Source organism: Manacus candei, unplaced genomic scaffold (assembly GCF_025592945.1).
Source record: "Manacus candei isolate 608988 ecotype Guabito, Panama unplaced genomic scaffold, ASM2559294v1 h1tg000152l, whole genome shotgun sequence".
In the NCBI taxonomy this organism is placed as follows: domain Eukaryota; kingdom Metazoa; phylum Chordata; class Aves; order Passeriformes; family Pipridae; genus Manacus; species Manacus candei.
In genome coordinates, this window is record NW_026138200.1 from 1172242 (window position 1) to 1191465 (window position 19224).

Genomic DNA, 19224 nt, shown 5'->3' on the forward strand with positions numbered 1-19224 from the left:
TCTCTCTGACTCCTTGCTCTTATTTTCCCTGTCTTAGGCCAGGGCTTTGTATTTACTCCTCCAGTAACAATTTATAGGCCAGTGTAACTGAGGTCAGTATTTGGCTCTCGGTGTCTCTTTCATCAGCTGCAACCTGGAGATAGTAGTGTTTTCTAGAGCTGAGTGAATAATTCATGACATGGCTCCTTATTTAACAGATGTTGTCTCTCTGTTTGCAGATAGTCTGCAAATGGATTTAATTTTGTTCAAATTTATTTGTTGTTTCAAATTATTCACCAGATACTTTCAGTAAATAATTTTATTGGCCTAAAGTGCATTCAGAATATGAATTTGAAGCCTGCCTTACATGACTGTTTGTCATTGCTGGTTAAAATTTGTTTTTTCGGCAACTATGCCTTCCAGGAAACTTGTCTCATAGAACTTCCCCAGAAAGTAATACAAGGATGCCATGAATATGTTAAGAGTGAATGTTTAGGGGGTATTCTTTCTTCATTATTACTAATGATGTGTGATGTCAATCTGTCTCCCTGGGTGTTGTGAATATTGGGAAGGTGTTTCCTGAATGTGAAATGTTTCTTCAGTGGACAGTGATACCCCAGCCCTGGCTGTTCATCTCTGCTTCCCCTTTCAGTTGCACATGGTACTTGGTAGTGCATGGTTCCAGCTACTGCTGAGTGCAGGGCAGGAGGCGAGCACAAGAGGTAGCACTCTGCTGTGCTCAGAGCCCCAGGAACAAGCAGGAATCCGTGGGACTAAGTCTGTGGTAATGAAGAAAATGGGTAGGGGCCCAGGCAACGTGGCAGGATTTGACTCTCATCCCTATGGTTGAACTCCTTTCCTTCCCCAAAGATATCCATACTGGTGTGTTCATGAAATGTGCTGTCCTCAAGACCATTCCTGGGAGACTTTCCCAGCAGGCTGAATCTGTGCCACAGGCTGTACAAACACCATGGATGTGTAAACGTCCCTGTCTTTTGGTCCTGGGTAGTATCCAGCATCTCAAGTGTACATTTAAAAGCCTATGGGTTGCTCAATGGCATTGCTTGAGGCACTGAGTGCTCCTGAGCTGATCAACAGCTTTTCCACTGGGAAAAGGAGGTGTCCCCCTTTGTTCCCTCTTTCCTGGTATTCCACTGCCACCTTGTAAGGCAGAGGTGGAAAGCGAAAAGGGGCACCCAAGTTAAATCTGAGTAGTGGGCTGTGTTTGATAGTTTGGAATGAGGGGCAGCATAAGTCTATTCTTCAAATTCATACCTGCCAGGTAGCTAAAGGAGGGGGCTTTTTGTCCTGTGGCTACTTATACAATGCTGTTTTGTTTTCAGCAGATAGGCTGGGGCCTCCTCTCAATATACTGCTGGATACACTGAACTGCACAGCGTTCAGCGTGCAATGGAAGATGCCAAAGCAGCACGCGAGCACCATCACGGGATACACAGTAAGTGATCCTTCTGCTCCGTGGCCTCAGCCTGCACATGTGGCACAGTGAACTGGGCGGGGGAGCCTGTTCTCATAACAAACAGTGCTGTCACCCGGAGAGCAGTCTGGGGACGGTGGGCTTGAACAGATTGAACTGTAACTTTAAGAAACAAGCAGATCACATTTTAGGAACAAGCTACGATGGAAATTTGGGTTGGATGCCAAGGGCTTGCAGTGGATATATATTGTTTTTCTGTTGTGCTTTCCCTGCAAGGGTCTCAGTGCTTTCTGCAGCTGATAAAATAGTAAAGTAGAGCAGAGCAGGTTGATATTACACTGTGCCTTCAGATCCTTTGACTTGTACTTCCAGCCTGAGAATTGCTTTAGCAGGAATATCTTGTGCAAACTAACCCTCTAAAACTTCCCAAACTGGCAGCAGGTACAAGAAAAGGCGTGTTTCATAGTGTCTCTTCTCCTGATAGGAACTGTACTGCATAGCGTCCCTGGGAGCCTAGCTACAGCCTTAAATAGCAAAAGGGATTTTGCTTTATTCCCCTGCCACCTCAGAATTGAGTTTCTGTTAAAGAAGCTGAGTGATTTTCCTGTTTTAACCAGCAATTTTGTAAGGATGTCTCTGATCTGCACCAAACCACCATATTACTCTTCTACCTAGAGGGCAAAAGAGAATGGCTGACCTAAACTGCTTACGGTGTTTTAGTGTGCAAACAGAAGAGCAATGAGCACTAATATGCCATTCAGTCTTTTTTGTTAGATATTGCTTTAACCCAGGTATTCCATGGCAATAAAATTCAGTCCCGAAATGGAAGTTAGGCAGTTGGAAATTAGCACCAAAGGTGTGGCATGTTAACTAGGATGTGTTGTTTTCCCCTTCAAGAACAAAAAAACCCCAAAAACCAGCAGATTTTTTAATCAGCATTTTCTGTGGAGGGATATGAAATTTTGAGGAAAAACATATCCAAATTTCAGTTTTATATGAAAAGGTGGGAAGCAGAATGCTCCTGACTGCCTTTATTATTAATGTACACTAAAAGAGTGAGAATATTCCCTGCGATAGGTACTTCTGGTACATATGTTCCTTCATCCCATGGTCTTGTAAATGACACCAGTGCAGCCCAGGTGCAGCGTTGTTTTTGTTGTTCTGAAAGTACTTGTAGTCTAGAAGTAAGAAGCACTTGACCAGGACCTGCCTCAGCTGGGCTCTGCATGCAGTTGGGTCCACCCTTGTGTGTGAAAACAGAGATGCAGTGAGAAAGTGGCTAAAGTCATAAACAGTTTTCACTGTTCATGCAGTAGATCAAGCATCTGAGCTCCAGTTTATTTTTAAGCCTTGAGCCCATGAGTGGCATGATAATAAAACGAGTGAGAAAAAGCATTGATAGAGCTGTACCCAAATCATCTTCACTGTATTAACTTTTGACCCTTTGACATCTCAGGGTCTCTGTATGCAGGAAAGTAGACTCTCTCTAATTAGTCTCCAGTACATGACAACAGACATGGAGAGACATTTTATGATAGAGCAATTTTATAATGTCATAATCATGTAATGTCAACATCTTCCTTATAAGACAGTGTCTAACTTGTGCAGACTAGTCCCACAGGTCTTTAGCTGTCCATGCTGGCCACAGACAAATGATGCACAATTCAAGTTGGTTCAAGTCTGCCCTAAAATCTAGGTTGTGTTTCATATCTGTTCAGCATATACCCTGTATGATGGTGTCCTTTGGTCACACTGACAACTTCTAGCCACTGAGAAGGGAATGTTAAAGGACTTTAGCTTTTCATACATTCGAAAAGGTAGGAGGTTGTGGGCTCAAATGCTGTCCACAATATGATAACAATGCACTCATTTTTTAAGTCACTCTAAAGCACTGAGATATTGCTTTAACTGGTTTGACTATATCTTCTTCCCAAGGTCTTTTACTCAGAAGTTGAAGGTGACAAAGCAGTTAAACAGCTCTCACATGATGTTCCCCTGAGTTTGGATATGATTAGCATGGTGAGTATTTCTTTTCACCAACAGTCAGAGCACTGGAGAAGAACATGCAAGTGGGAACTTGGACATGTCTCTTTGTTGTCTGACTATTTTATCATGTAAAACAACTGGAACTTGTTTGTATCTTCCTAGTACTGACCTTTGACATCTCCTAAAATAGAACTTTGAATATGCATTTTCTGTGTGTTTTCACACATGTAAGGGGTGGAATTGCTTGAGTCTGTGCACAGTTAGAGTTGCAATATCAATGTATGTGTATTACAGTGTCTTGATGCAGGTGTGTGAGTTAACACACAGAGTTTTCAGTGTGTTTTTAGTCTCTGTGTGAGACTGTGGCCTCCTGAAGTATGTCTGCTTTAGTTGCACTTTTTCCAAGTTCATCTCCTAGACGATTCCCTCAATTTCTGGTTTTTTTTTTTTTTTTTTTTTTTTTTTTTTTTTTTTTTTTTTTTTTTTTTTTTTTTTGGTTTTTTTTGGTTTTTTTGTTTTTTTTTTTTAATTTTTTTTATTTTGTTCTTGAAAGCACTACTTTTTCTCATTGCTTTTCTTTGTTTGTTATTTTGTTTTGTTTGTCTCTGTTGTTTTGGTTTGGTTTGGTTATGTTTTTTCTTATATCTCTCCGTTGCATTTTGTTTTTCATTGTCCCCTTCTCTTTCCTCCTTTCCTTTTTCTTTCCCACTTCTTTCCATTTCCATTTGTGAACGAACACTGCCATCCTCTTCTGTTGCACGGCTTAGCAGTTAGTGCCAAAATGAAAGCAATTTCTCCCTGCTTCTGAGTGGTTTTTGTACTGTCTGCTTTTAAATGGTATTCTTGAAATATGTCAGTGCTTCCTCAGTGCAGAGAAGCTGCTCCTTGAGATCAGCAAGTTGGGAACAAAGATTTTCTGGACTCTGCTTGAGCAGAGAGTGAAAGTGTTACAGGTTGGGTGCTGTGAGGGGAGCACTTTCACACCATGCTCTGCAAACGGGAGTCTGTCCACCAGACAGCAATGTTACCAGCACAGGGAACAAAGGCTTACATGTGCTCACAGAGGACCATTGCAGGCTTTCCAATCTTTCTTTAGTTATCCTTCTTCATCATTCATTTCTTTTCCTCCTTTCTCTTCTGCTCATCTTCATTCTCCTTTATTTTCTCACCCCTCTTCCTTCAGTTTCCCCACCTGATGTTCAAGAAAATGCATTCACTGATCCCTTCTGGGCAGTGCTCAGAAACCTCTCCACGAGAAGTGTGAATGAGGGGGATGCTCAGATTTCCTGCAGTTTTCCATCACTGTGGTTGTCAGTTCTGAATTCTGCAGGTTTCTGGTATCACAGTGAATGAAAGAATATTATTCCCATGATATATTTTTTCTTTATTTACACATTATTTTTTCACTTCTTATCTTTATCTCTGTTTCCTCTCTTGCCTTTTTTTTTTCCTAAAAAACATTCCTGCTAGTAGTGCCAAAAAAGATAAAACAGCGCATTGTTTTTCTTTCTTAATCTGACAGCAGTACTTCTTACTCACTGGGAGGAGAGAGTCTGTATCCCAATACTCATGCAGATGATTAAAAGCCAAATAGACTGCTATGTGTTGCAGCATTTGCCTTGTTTTAATTCCCTGACCCATTATTTATATGGTTTTGCCATCCCTTATTAGTATGTTAGTTCTTTAACAAGTCCTATTTTGCTTTTTTCCAGGGTCAACTTGAAGGACAAGCAATTTTTGTAAGTATTGCTTCACATGAGACTTGGTCACAGCTGTGATTTAAAATGGAATTGAACGTTTCTGACCTGGTCTTTCCACAAATTCACACACAAAATTTTATCTCAGATGTTGATTATAGTTAGCACTTAGATCTTTTGTGGACAAAATGCAGCAAATAATAGCAAAAGCTCAAAATCCAGAGGCAAAGTAGCTCCCTTTTTACTAATGGATAAACCTTTTTCTTACTCATCATAGGTATTTATGATTTTCTTTTTTTGCTGGAGTAAATTTGTGTAAAGAATGAGATACATCCAGGCAGTGAGTACTTAGAAATGATGGGGACAAGCAAGTAATCAGACACACAGTAAAAGGGAAGAACAAAGTCTGGCACTTGGAGAGGAGATGGAGAGGAAAAAATCTGAGCTAGTCCAGCAAGAGCCGAGAAGGAGGAGAAGCTCAGGAAGAGGCCAGCCATGCAATGCCCAGGAGGAAGGAGTGGGAGAGTAGCTACTGGTATAAAACAAATTTGAAATAAATACTAACTCTCTTAATGGCTTTGCAGCTGGTGAATCAACTGATTATTTACAGTATGGCATGCAGTCCAGTCTAATTCCTGTGGGCAGTAAACAGGCTGGCTTTATTGAGAGGGGAAAGCAATCAAGAGTTGCTGAGATTCGGGTTGGACAAGGGCAGAAATTTCAGTGTTTAACGGAAATCCCTAACACCAACAGCCTCTTGCAAACTTTTGTTCCCTGAGACCTGTTGTAGGAATGGAGAAATCTCATGAAGTTGGTGAATCTTGCCCAGCTTTCATGGTCAGAATTAAGGGAAGTTTGGTTAACTATAGGAGGCTGATGTCAGGATGAGACCTCGGGATGCACTTGAACCAGGATTATCTGGTTCAGTCCTTGCTGAGCTGAGTCTGGATTGTGACATTTCAGAGCTGAAGTTCCAAGCTGGGCCCTTTTTTTCTGCTTGATAAAAATAACACTTCTGAGGGGTACTTGTGGAGAAGTATGACTGGCTGGGATTAATCAGCTCCCAGCTGTCATTAATCCTCAGGAAGTGGTATTCTCACTGAAATGCTTTCTGTTATATTCATACCAAACTCAACAGAAATCTGCAATAGTCTTGTGGTTAAGTCTGCACAGTTCATGTTTCCATCACTAAGCCACCTCTCCTGGTGCTGGGTACAACCCTGCTGCTTTCTTAGAGGCTTCTCTGTTCCGTGGGGGATGGTTGTAGCAAGAGGTGATTTGCACTGCCTGTTTCTGTGCATGTGTGTGTGCATATGTCTGTGTCTTAGCAAGTGAATAATGTATTATAGCTGTATATCATCATGAAATAGAGAACATGCAATTGACAGCAGCCAGTCTGATTTAGTAAGGTGGTTGTTATAAATGGGCATGGCATTTAGGAACCTGAGCACAAGTAGTTAAAAAAGAAGAAAAATCAATAATAATTTGTAGACTTTAAAGATGGGAGGTTTCAGGTTGGGCACAGGGCCCTGGGGAGCAACAGTGCTCCCTGTCAAATCACTAAACACACCAGTATGAAATGGGAAGTGACCAGCTGAGACCAGTAGCGCAGGGAAGGAATTGTCATCAGGGAATACAGCGTCATTAAACCCAGCTCAGTTCCTGCAGCTGTGCTGTAGTTAAGAGTTTGATGGTTTTTTGGATTTAAACAAAACAGAAAACAGACTTTCTTTGGAAAATAATTTGTAATGCTAGTTTCTGTGAGGCAGCTTACTGCAGAGCCTCACAAAGCAGTTTCAACACACTTGGAGGGAGGGCAAGCTGTGTGGCCAGGCAGGGAGGGACATATGGATTATTCTATGTGCAATTGACTCTCCTACCGCAGAAAAGGCATCACAATGCTTCACTTCATTCAGCGATGTGAGATGGGAATGAAAATATCAAATGCCATTTTTTTGGGTTTTAGCAAGAGTGTTGTGTAAGACCAGAAAGTGAGGTTGGTGACTAGTGAAGCCTTATCAGCAATGTAATGTCCAGTTTGGGGTATCATGCTTCAAAATATAGAGGCAATCTGAGTCAAGGAAGGATTACAAAAACGATGGCAAGTTCACTCTTCCATATACTACCTAAATTTGTTATCTGTGAGGCCATTCTGTCTCTTCTGGGAGGGAGAAAACTTGGGTTTAAGTTTTAAGACCCATCTCCTAAATACAAGTAAAAAAAAGAGATGAAATATGTACCCACAGATTGCTGGACAATGGGGTACAAGGAAACGTGTTTCTTCTCTAGGATTTGATTTGAAAGTGTTCTGGTGTAAGGTGGGTATTCCCTGAAATTGCTACAGGTCAGGGTAGCTTTATGGTGTCCTGAATCTTCAGTTATTCATTGATGTCCTGATTCTTGAAGATTAAAAGACACTTGGTCTCATGGATAAGCACTGTATGTCCAAGAGCTGTGTTCATGGAGAGGGTGTTGCTAGAAGGAGGCAGGTAGCCACATGTGTAAGGCATGAGGTTTTGAGGGTACACATGTTGAACTTAAAGACCTAGGTAGATATTAGGACTTTGATCTTGGTTGGCCATACACTCAGTAAGATTCCTTCTGTTTAGTTCATTGTAGACTTGGGTCTGGAGGTAATAACATGAGGCAAGTACATGAATATCCAACTCACTGTGGGGAACAAGTTCCCAAATAGTGTGAAAACAGTAAGACAAATAATGAAGGATTTTTTTTTTCTCAGAAGAATGAAAGAGGAATACTGACAGGAACAAATGCACACAGTTTAAATGCAGACAGTCAGTATGTATGGCATAGAGGATAGAAAAGCAGGAGTAGGGTCACTAGTATTGTCACCAGGAGGAGGTGCTGGGTTTTCAGCCACTGGATTCTCAGATCACATTTTGAAAGATCTAAGTGCCTTCAGCTCTGAAACTGAAAGACCCAGATTAATCTTTCAGAGTGACTGTCCTTGCTACCTCTCCTTGGACAGTTACTTTTCCAGCATCGCTATCATCTCTCTCAGGTTCATCTAGACCATTCAAGCAGGTCAAGGGTGAATGATGGAAAAACAGGATAATGGTCAGGTGGTCCATGTTAATAGGAAATCAGTGTTGGAGCTCCAAAACCACAGCCAAAGGAATGATAGATGACAGGGTGTTGCCGAAAAACATAGTAATAACATAAGTTCCCCAAAGGTTAGAGAGGGAGAGTTTTTTCCAAAAGATCATCATAAGTAGATTTAGCAATTAATAAAATTTTAGGATTGTTTACTGTTAAACTGGAAATGCAGATTTAAAGTCTGTTCCAGCATGAAGAGAAAAGGATATCTCGGATTTTCACATGTACTGTGACTAATGTTTTTAATATCAGAGAATGAAAACTGGAAAAAAAAATCTCTGTAAAATACTTTTTTATGAGACCTCCTCCCCCCCCCCCCTCCCCCCGAGAGCAGTCTGTGGTGTAGAACCTAGTATTTCTGTTTACTTGTATATGCTGTCAAAATTCCTAAGTCTGAGATTAAAATAGAGACTAGAGGTAGGCTGCAGGTAAAGAATACTGAATTTCTGTACACATGTTCCAATAAAGATCAGATCTAGTGTCTGAGGCTCATCCGTGGTATATTCAGCAGCCAGTGATGAAATGTAATGTTTTGATGACATTTTTTTAATTTCTAGGAGATTTGAACAGGCTCCTCTGAACAGTATTCATCAGCACAAGGTCTTCATATGGAGTTGAGCATCGCTTCCCTTACAGTAGTTGTCTGTGGGTTAATCTTTCTGTGTTTATAGCAGAAGGACAAATAAGGGAAATGCTCACTTCAGGTCAAGGCTGATAGCTGAGCTCGTAAAATTGTGAGAGGTAATGGGATAGGGTTCTGCTCCATGAGAAATTAAAGATCATCAGTTCACACTGCATCAGATTGCTTCATTCTCAGGAGTTTTTATGGCCTATGAATTTAAAACAAAAATAAAAACAACCAAAAAAAGAAAAAAAAAGAGAGAGAGAAAATGCACCAGACTGATACCAAACACCAGCAATTGGCTCAAGGGAAAGAATAGTATGTGCCTTTGACTTCACCAAGGGAAAAACTGAATAGTAAATGCAAATGATCTACAACCTTATGAGTTATACTGAGAAATGGATCCAGGTCATTCCTATGGATTCCCCTGGGGCAAAGCTGCAGCTTGAGAGGAAACACGTGGTACTATTTGTGTTTGTTGTTTTTGAGCTGTTCTGGGCTAGGGACAATCTTCCTGGGAGAGTACAATGGAAAATGACGTGTAAAATACTCAAATCTCAGCTCACAGCAGCATCCCCAGTTACAATGGAGAACTTTCATGCTGTGCTTGTCTCCTCTTGACTCTGGCAGGATGTTGTCATTGGTGACCTGAAGCCAGGCACTCCACATCGTGTTAGCATTGGAGCATATGGCTGGGCAGGAAAAGGACGACCCAGCATGCCCAGAGAGGTGACAACCTTATCCCAAGGTAATGCCTGATACAGGGCTATGTTGCAAAACTGGAAAGGCATATGTCTGTAGCACTCATACCTAAATCACTGTCGTATGCAGTTATGTAATATTTTGCTATTATTTTTACAAAAATGTGGGGTTTTAAAGGGGCAACAGGTGGGAGGAGAAGCCTATGAATTTGATTCCTGGGTCTGTGGGAGTTAGATCATTGTGTATAGTAGCCCAGTTTCTTCTCTAATGCTATTCCTTTGCACTTCTTCTGGCTTAGATAAGTGCATGCCCCCGGCCCCACCCCACCAGCCCCAGATCGTGGTAGTTTCTGATTCAGAAGTTGCATTGTCCTGGAAGCCTGGAGAGAGCGAAGGAAGTTCTCCTATCCAGTACTACACGGTGGAATTTATCAGGCAAGTTTGGCAGTGGAGCTTGAATTTCAGTGTTTGTGTATTGCAGTGTTTTTTGATTTTTGTTTTTGGTTTTAACCTAAACTGCACTATTAAACGGCATATAGGTCCATTTCGTAACTTATTTACTTACTGTGTATAGTACACTTTGTTTTCCTCTCAGTATGTGTTGAATTACCATGAAAATTTAAAGACAAAACCAGAAACAATCCAATTTGTTATAAAATCACCAGTAAGTTGTTCTTTCTGATTGAAGAAAAATAAGGTCTGATTTGATCTGTTCCCTGCAATAATGGCTTTGGTGAATGAAGTTTTAAGTTTCTCCTGTCATCAAATGCTGTCAAACCATGCTGAGAAAAGAGTGTGTGGCAGAGCAGTTCCCCTGGGCCAGCAGTCCTCTGGGCTAGAGGATTATGTCCTCTGGATAGGATATAATCCAAGCATTGAAAATTCAGTATGTTAGGCAGTTTTACCTGATAAAAGTTATAGAACCATAAAATTGTCACAGTTGGAAGAGACCTTCAGGATTATTTAGTCCAATTGTCAACCCAGCACTGCCACTATAGTCCATAAACCACTAAACCATATCACCCAGTGCCAGATACAGACACCTCTTGAACACAAAGTCATTTGGGTCTTGAGCTTGCAGGATGTAGACTTGCTTTTTTATGCTAATGCTAATCAAATTTACATGAAATGTTGGTCTCTCTGTTTAGGGTTTGGGGGGAAGGGGGGTGTGGATGGGGCTTTTTTTTTGTGTGTGTGTGTTCTTTTACATTGAACTCTCTAAAATTTGCAGCAATAGAACTGAACTGTGACAATTTACTAATCAAGTTGCTTATATAAGCTGCATAGGAAGGGTCAGGAGGAGGTGATTGTATCTGCAAGCACAAACAAGTATTGGTACTTGACTGTCCATATGCTTTTGTGAGCTCATATGTTCATACAAAGCTGTTTATTTGCATTTGCTTGCCCTTATGTTTACTCTTACAGTGAATGCAAAATTCAGCCTTTGGAAGTTTAATCCTTTGGGTGAATACTTGATGACAGGTTTTGGTTGAGGTTCCTGGATAAGAAGAGGGATTGCTTCTTTAACTACTCTGTTCTGTAAAGGTCAAAATATTGTTCTTCAGGAAAATAGAGTAATTTTTGATAAAGAATTGTTGTTGTTGTTGAGATAGGTAGGAAGAACTATTGATTTTCAAAGTGCTTAAAGTATGGTTGCAATCTAGAAGATATAGATATAACAAAAAGAATTCCCAGGCTGAAAACCTACTTGTGAACTGAAGTACTTTTTGGATCAAAATGCCCCATTATTTAGTGGGAAGCCATCCAGTGTTCATTGCACTGCGATGCTGGACATGGGGGCTGAAGATTCTTATCTCCCTCGTGCAATTTCTGCTGTAGAATCACCAAGAAATTTCTCCAATATCTATTTTTTGAACACAATTTTTAGCTGAGCCTTTTGTTCTCTGTGCATCTTTCTCATTTACTCAATGGGTGGAGGAGGGATTTTGTTGAGTTCTGATTGCCTGCACTTCTACAGGGTCTCTGCTTTTACTGGAAAGTGGAGCCTGGAGGTTTATGTACACTCCTTCATAGCACCAGGAGCCTGCTAATGGAAGAAGAAGTGGGCACCGTCATCTCCACCTGACACATTGAAAATGCACCCTTGAATGTTTTTGTTCAGCCAGGGAATGTAAAGTTGCCTTTAGACTGTTTAGGTCTAAAGATGCGAGTGATTGAAATTTCAGTGTTTCGTTGGTTTTGGACTTTGGGAAAGAATTTGCTAACAGCACAATGTTTTGATTACACTGTTTAGTTTGAGGTTTAAAGCTCAGCTGGAAGTGCATTTGTTAATTTTGGGATTATGCTCTCTTAGACTTGGAAGCTTAATTATATATTTGGAGAAAGTTCAATGAGCCATAAACTCTAATAGCAGTTAGAGGTAAACATTTAAGTTTCATTGTCTTTTGCTGCATATAGTTTTAATTACTATAAAATGTATTACCATGACTTAAAGCTGTTAAATTAAGCCAATGTAAAACTAAAACAAATTGGTTCAAGCAAATTTAGAATTAAGTCCTCTTATGTCAAAGAAATACATTATGCTGTGCTTTTGCAAAATCAATGACTTTCTTATGCAAATGTTTAATTTGTCTTGGGTGCAGCACAAATGTCTAAAAAGTATCACATTGTTGAAATAATTTCCACCTCTACAGAAGTAACTTTATGACTAGAAAACACATGTTGGGAGAAAACACTCTTTTCAGTTTCTCAACTGTGATATCAGGGGTTAAAACCTCATGAAAATTCAGTGCATTAATTGTTTTCAGATATTAGAATCCACTCAGGGTCTAAATTTTGTGATTTATTTAGGCACTTTGCATAGTTTTCCCTTAGGACTCTTTGGTTCCCTATAGGCAGTGGAGGGCTACAGGTGGTTTCAGATGTAGGAGGAGCTGGGCTAGTGAAAGTTCTGTTCTGCTGCTGACTTTTAAGAGGATGCTAAGGAGACCACACCCCCATCTTGTCTAAATGGTGAAAATCAAGAGGGAGACTGTAGGGACTCGATTCTCACCTCATCGTTCATAAGAAATGTGTGAGAGAACGCATTAAACCCAAAACAGCTGACAGTGTCTGTAAAAGTTTGTAGGGTCATTGTAAATACTCTTTTGGTTAATGATGAGAAATATTTTAAGACAAATGGCATTTTTATGAAAGCGTCTAAAGTGATACTGTAGACTTCAGCCTATGGATTTGGGTGTTTTTCCTAAAGACACTGTAAAAAATTAATCCTCAAAATGCCTTGGATATTTTCACTCAAGTACTCCAAATATTCAAATTTTTGATCTGTTGAATGCCTACCAAATATTTTAAACTTGATGATTAACTTACCCAAATTTTTATTTTCATATAGCAGCTACAAATGTTTTAGCAATGTATCCCTTAAAATGATTAGGTCACTTTCTTTTCATCTTGTTGGTACGTAGATGAAATCAAAATCTTTCAATATTAATTTTGGCATGCAGGGCAAATTTTTCAGTATCTTGATAGTGATATGAAACTTCTGCTGCAATGAACTAGGCAGGTTCTGCTGATAAAACTGGGAGATTTGCCCGTATTCAGATGTTAGGGTGGAGCAGATTCAGCATAATGTTGTGTGCACATTTCTTGATTAGTTTGAAGCCTTCCCTCTCTTCCCCCACCAAAAAAAAATCTATCCCTGAATTCATTTCCTGTTGAATTATCTGTCCCTAGCATTGCACTGAACTAGGCAGTCATTGTTTGCTTTTGTTTGCAAAGAACCTGAAACAAAAGATCTGGCCAGGGAGACACCTCCCACTGTCCAGGGAAAATACCTTTAATACTTTTTTCCTGATTGTTTCATCAAACAGTCGTATCTCAACATTTATCTCACTACCTGTGAGGGTTAAATCCTTGAAAAGGTAATTAATGAAGAAAGAGGAGTGAAAGATGTAGAAATTAGGGAGGAAGTGCTTAACAACATTAGACATGATCAGAGGAATATCTAACAGGAGACTGAGTTTAAAGAATTGGCCATTTTTCCTTTCCTGGTAGTTGGGTTGATATATTTTGTAGAAAGTGTCAATGATGTTAAATAATAATAATCAATGAAAATAATATCATATAGTGTGCTATATTCAACAGGAAATTTTTTTGTAGTGAATGAGAATGTATTGTATTTGTCATTGTATTTATTATTTGTAGGAATATTTTTTAAAAATGTTTGTAGAGATGAATTTGCCACTTGAGATGATTATAAACACGGCAGAGAAGAACATTCAAAAACATTATAAAGATTGGATCGCTAGCAGGTGCTTCACTCCTAAAACATTTCCAGGTGATTTTAAAAGGAAGTTCAAGTGAGTAGAAAATTTTCATTCTCTGCATCAGAAAGATTTCCTTTCTCAGGCCGAGTCAGTCTCCACATTACAACATAAAGCAATAGTGCAAATATTTTGGGTACGTATGGCATGAGAATTCTGCCCTTGGTTTATACCCATTCTGTCCTGTTGACTTTAGCCATATATTTATTATCTCAAAAACAGTCTGACTTGGTCACTGGCAAGATTCTTTCTGCATGGCACTTGTGCATTGGAGGTGCACAGCTGTAGCTTCAAGAGCAGACTCTGTCCGTGGAAGTTGTCTGATTTCTCCATGCACGGTTGCAACCTCTGGAGCTGCCCTGCAAGGTGTGTGACAGAGAGACCCTATGCAGGGGAATGTAGTGCTGCATTAAGGTGGGAAAAGCGATATCAAAATGAACCCTTCTAGTGTAAAAGTTAACAACAAAATTAAATTTGACACACACACACACAAAAAGAAGAACCATGGAGACAGTTTTCAACAAAATGTTCCCATCTTAGGGAACCCAGGAGCTGGCTGGCCATGGATAAGTCACCAGCTGAGTTTGTTGTGTTCCTCTCCCCATCTGTTTGCCATGTTTTCATCTTGTACCAATTTGTTTGCACAGAGAATGTTCTGGAGAAATAGCAAAGAATGTAGCTGCAAAGAAGTAGCAAAGAAGTAGCTGCAGATGCTTACATGTTTGGAGGAATTTCCGTTGTTATAAACTTCTACAGAAAGAAATGTTGTGAGAGACAGCATGTTTGAAGGCTAGCCTGTGTTTGTGTTATCTCCTGAATCTTTGTAGAGTGCAATGTGTCCTTTGGGTCCCTTCATCAGAGGTGTGTGTTTCCATTTGGGCACAGACATCAGCAAGGTCTGTTTCAAAGAGGCTGTGAGGCAGCTCTTGAGCTAGCAGGAATTCTTTGGATGGGAATTGGAGCCAAAAAAGGATGTGTACAGGAAAATTGAAAACACTACTAAGTAAGCGTGTGGAAGGAAGCAATGTTAGCAGTTTTCATTTGGAAAACACTATATATTTTCATTTTGGCCCAGGCATCAAAAGCTCAGAGGAGGGGAGCAATGGAAGAGTAGCCAAAATAAATGCTCTACTGTCAACCAGGAAATGGTGGTGGAGGGTGACTTAAGATAGTCTGTTTAGCCATCATTACATCTTATGCATTTGTCTGATTTTATTTTTATTTTTAGTAAGACAATGAAATACTCGTGTCCTATGTACCACTGCAGGAGCCAGGCAGCTGGGAGCTGTTGCTTTGTGACTACATTTGCAAGCTGGCACAAAACAATGGAACTTCAGTGATCAATAAATCTTGTATTGACTGGTAAAAGAAAACATACGTTGACTTTGGCATTTCCTTCCAATTGAAAATAAACAAATACAAAATGCCTGCCTTGTGCTATAATTTTCATTCAAAGACTGTTGGAGACATTTGCAGCTAGTCCTGTGTAAACACTGGTAGATTCAGGGAGCACTTGGAGTTTACTTCCTGTAATAAATATCACAAGGACACTGAAATAATTTTCTCTGAAAGCAATTTCTGTCCCTATTTTACTTTCATGAACTTTAATTTTAATATTTTGAGTGGCCTAGCATGAATGCTTACATTTTTGTTTTGTTTGTATTTGTTTAGCTTCTCATTCTGTTTTCTCTTTCGTAAGAAGAGACCACTTTTAGAGAGAGTGGAAATGGTGTGAAAACATCAGAATACTCTCTCAAAATAGACCAGCCCTTTCCAATGTCCCTCTGTGTATGAACCTAAAACTTTTGATACCAAACTGTCATGTGAATGGTTATACTGGTTTCAGATGAATTATAATGGCACTTAGAGAAGCATTTATTGGCAGCTGGCTTCCAGTATGAATCAAGAGTTAACTAGGCATTGTCCAAAGACAGACATAGGAAAGCTGTTGCAAAATATAGGTCATGTTCTGTGCATGATTGTTCTGTGGGTTTTGGGTTATCTTTGTGGTTGATTGGACTGTTGTTTTTGTTTGTTTGTTTGTTTGTTTTGTTTTGTTTTCTTTTGTTTTGTTTTTTGTTTTGTTTTGTTTGTTTGTTTTCATGGTTTCTTTGTTGTTTTTCCTGAAGAGGAGACTTTGGATCCAGATATCCCTGCATGTGTGGATTAACCTGATTACCTGGGAGATCAAATACTAGATTCTCATCTTGCTAATGCTTGTTTGAAGTGACTTACTGGTGTTGGAGCACAAGCTCTTAGAAATAAACCAGGATCTTTCCCACTATTGCAAAGTATTACTTTATACAGCCACACGAGTGGTATAAAGCAGGTGCAGCTAATAGACCTCCACTTGAAAGCTATCAACCCCAAACCCGTGAAACAGATAAATAGACCTGGATTTGTCAATCAGTCCTTTAAATAACCTCCTTGGCTTTATAAGCAAAATCTGAATATTGAGTTTGTATGATTGCCCAGTTTTGATATCACAGGCTTCACGGCTTAGTAATGGTTGATTGCACAGTCTGGGTCCTTTAAGAGTGAAGGGTTTCAGTGATGACTTAGTAGACTTCTATCTCATTTATTTGTGTATTTTCCAGGAAAGTTTAAAGGCAGTTAATTTGTACAGCAAACTTTAATTATTTATGATCTGGTCTTTGTTTGATCCTCAAGGCCAGACCTTGACAGCAATTGGACGGTAATAAGAGAGCAGATCCAGATGGAGTCCATGGTTCTCAAGGGACTTCTCCCAAATACCAAGTATCAGTTTGCTGTCCGAGCAGCAAACTCCTATGGATCAAGCCCTGCCAGTACACCGAGTGACATCATCCGAACGTTCAGTGAGTAGAACCAGCATTTTTCAATTAAAGCTGTATAATAATAAAGTATATCTGCAAATCAGTTTTGTCTGGGGCAGTTTGTGGTGGTCTGCTGATGGAAAAAGTTGCTCTACAAGCACAGGCACTCCCATTCTGACACCATTCGGTCCTGTCTGAGGAGCTTGCAGCACCTCATGAAAGTCAAGCTATGAACAAAGATTTGAAAAGAGCCAGGCAGCAGTGCTCTCATGCCATTTCTCTGCTCTGGAGGTCATTGCCAGATATTTTTGGATCACTACTTACTGACTTTTGTGCTGGTATCATGCAGAACTGATAAGTGAATATCATGGGGAGAAATGGGAGAGACAAATCTATTGTTCACCTTTTTTTCTGTTCTTTGAAACTGAATCTTATATATTACATTTATAATTTCAGCAACTCAGAAAGACCGAATCAAACCTGTACTGTTTTCTAGGGAGGAAGGCTCTGAAATCATTAAGCACAATCATGAATATAATTATATAAGGAAGTAAACCTCCCTTTCTGATCAGAAGCTGCATAGCAAAAATTTTAGATGAAAACGCATTCAAACATATCAAAATCCCAACTTGTGAACTGTTATATTTATGTTTGTATAGCAATGTAGGCTATGTACATTGCAGTAAGTGTGGGTCCAGCTGCTGCTGGCCTTCCTTGGTATACAATTCTCTGCCAGTGCTGGTGTGCCTCTGGACTGACTTTGAGGGGCTGTTGCTCCTCATCACACCCAAAGTCATAGCTTGTATGCAAGGATCCTGACCAAGCCAACACAGAGGGTGTTGGGAATTGTGCAAATCGCATCTTTCAAACAGAGAAAACTAATGCCACAAAGAGAAACAATGGAGGAAAGGGAACCAAAACTGGCAAATTATGGAAACTATCTGGGCTATATCCTTAATGTTTCAAATTTTTATATAAAAAAGTGTATCAACACTTTTAAGTTCCAGTTTTGAAGGCATTTATAGGGGATGGAATACCACAAAAGAAAATGCCTGAATAAAATTTGAGCAGATTAATGAACTATAAAAAAGAGCAGAAAACCTGACTTTTTTTCTTTTCTGCCCCCCTCACTTGCAAATCAACTTTAATTAACTAGCAGAAAATGAGCAGTGAATATTTGGGTGGGACTGTGAGCTCTGCAAGAAGATTTTGCATGCTGCAGAAATGTGGACAACAGGTTTAGTGATCCACCAGTGTGACCCTCTAAGGATTTATTTCTAAATTGCCTCCTTATCTTGGAATCCTTGTTTTCACTGACTCTTATAAGGTAGTTTCCATTCTTTTTATTCCTCTGTCATAAATTCAGTCACTTAAACAGTTGGCATGTAGTTTGCTAGGGCTGCTGAACTCATAAGTTTAAATCCTGAAGTAAATATTTGTGAAAACTCTGAAGGTGCAGTGTGTTCTGGGGTTCCTCCTTTCCTCGATCCTCCGGGATCAACTCTTGCTGTCTCAGGCACACATGTGTGCTCCTTGGTGTTTTGTTTATCTTTGGATGTAGGTGGTTGCATCCTTCGGTCAGAAAAGATAAAGTGTTTAGCTCTTTTAATAAGGGTGGAATTGTCTTCATGCTCTGCTTATTACTGCAGTAGTCCAGAGAAGGCACTTTGCCTTTGGAAGCTGCATGCTCTGCAGAGGCCTGGATTTCTATCATTAGAAATTGGAATCGAATTCACAACCAGTGTGTATAAGCACTGATTTCTGGAGAGGTTCACAGGGGACATGAGCTTGCTTCTCTGGGCCTGGATCAGATCTGAAAAGTCAATGCATTATGCATGTTTCACTTCTCTCTGAATGGGCTTAAAAATTCTGTGCAGGTCCAAGGCAGGCACGTGGGTACTGCAGCGGCTGAGAGGTTGGTCTCCCTGCACTAAGGGGCTGTCAGGGCTTGGACAGAGACCCTCATGAGGGGCAGAGCTCCTTCAATGCAGGGCTGTGTCGTGTCTGTAATGTGCTCCAGCCTTGCATCAGGTCACTTGTACTTGGGGCTGCTTTGGCAAACTCTGGGCCCTTTGCAAATGCAAGTGTTGTTCCTTTGCCAGTCTGCTCTAGGTTTACAGGGTGGATTTTGAAAATAGGCTAAAAAACTGTGCATAGCCACTATGCTTGAAAGCCTGTGTCACCTTGTGGATACCTGCCCTCACAATAACTAGCTTTTTGCAGAGCAAGGAGTGGTGTTCAAAAGTATTGGAGGATGCATGCCTTTAGAAATAAATTCTGTGGCTTTCTGGGGGCTGAGATCATCTCAGCTGTAGCTGAGATGATAGTGTAGCTGACAGCAGCTCTCACTTGTCTTTAGTTGTGATGTCTATGTAGGAGACTGGTTTGATGTTAACCAGATACACAAGTACATTGTGAATTAGTAGAAAAGCTAAACTTCTGTTGTGAAAAAATGCTCTTGATTAAAGCTGTGCATAGCCTGAACATTTAATTTTCCCCAAAGCACTAAAAAACCCTGAAGAATGATTTAAACCACTGACAAGTTTCTTGAAACAAACAAAAAAAAGCATGCTAAACTCAAGGGCAACCAACTTACTCCTAATTCACAT

The 19224-nt window shown here is 40.0% G+C and overlaps 1 protein-coding gene across 2 annotated transcripts in view; it reads left to right on the top strand.

The window, feature by feature from the left end:
* The window catches only part of EGFLAM (EGF like, fibronectin type III and laminin G domains), a 72801-nt gene that overhangs the window by 15100 nt on the left and 38477 nt on the right, over positions 1 to 19224 (top strand). Inside the window, exons 2-7 of one of the 2 annotated variants that reach the window (XM_051772345.1) lie at positions 1323 to 1435; positions 3350 to 3433; positions 5113 to 5139; positions 9467 to 9584; positions 9837 to 9972; positions 16491 to 16657. In XM_051772345.1, the coding sequence (XP_051628305.1) occupies positions 1323 to 1435; positions 3350 to 3433; positions 5113 to 5139; positions 9467 to 9584; positions 9837 to 9972; positions 16491 to 16657 (645 nt within the window). The remainder of the gene's footprint in view (positions 1 to 1322; positions 1436 to 3349; positions 3434 to 5112; positions 5140 to 9466; positions 9585 to 9836; positions 9973 to 16490; positions 16658 to 19224) is intronic. The other variant, XM_051772346.1, reaches the window with a different exon arrangement.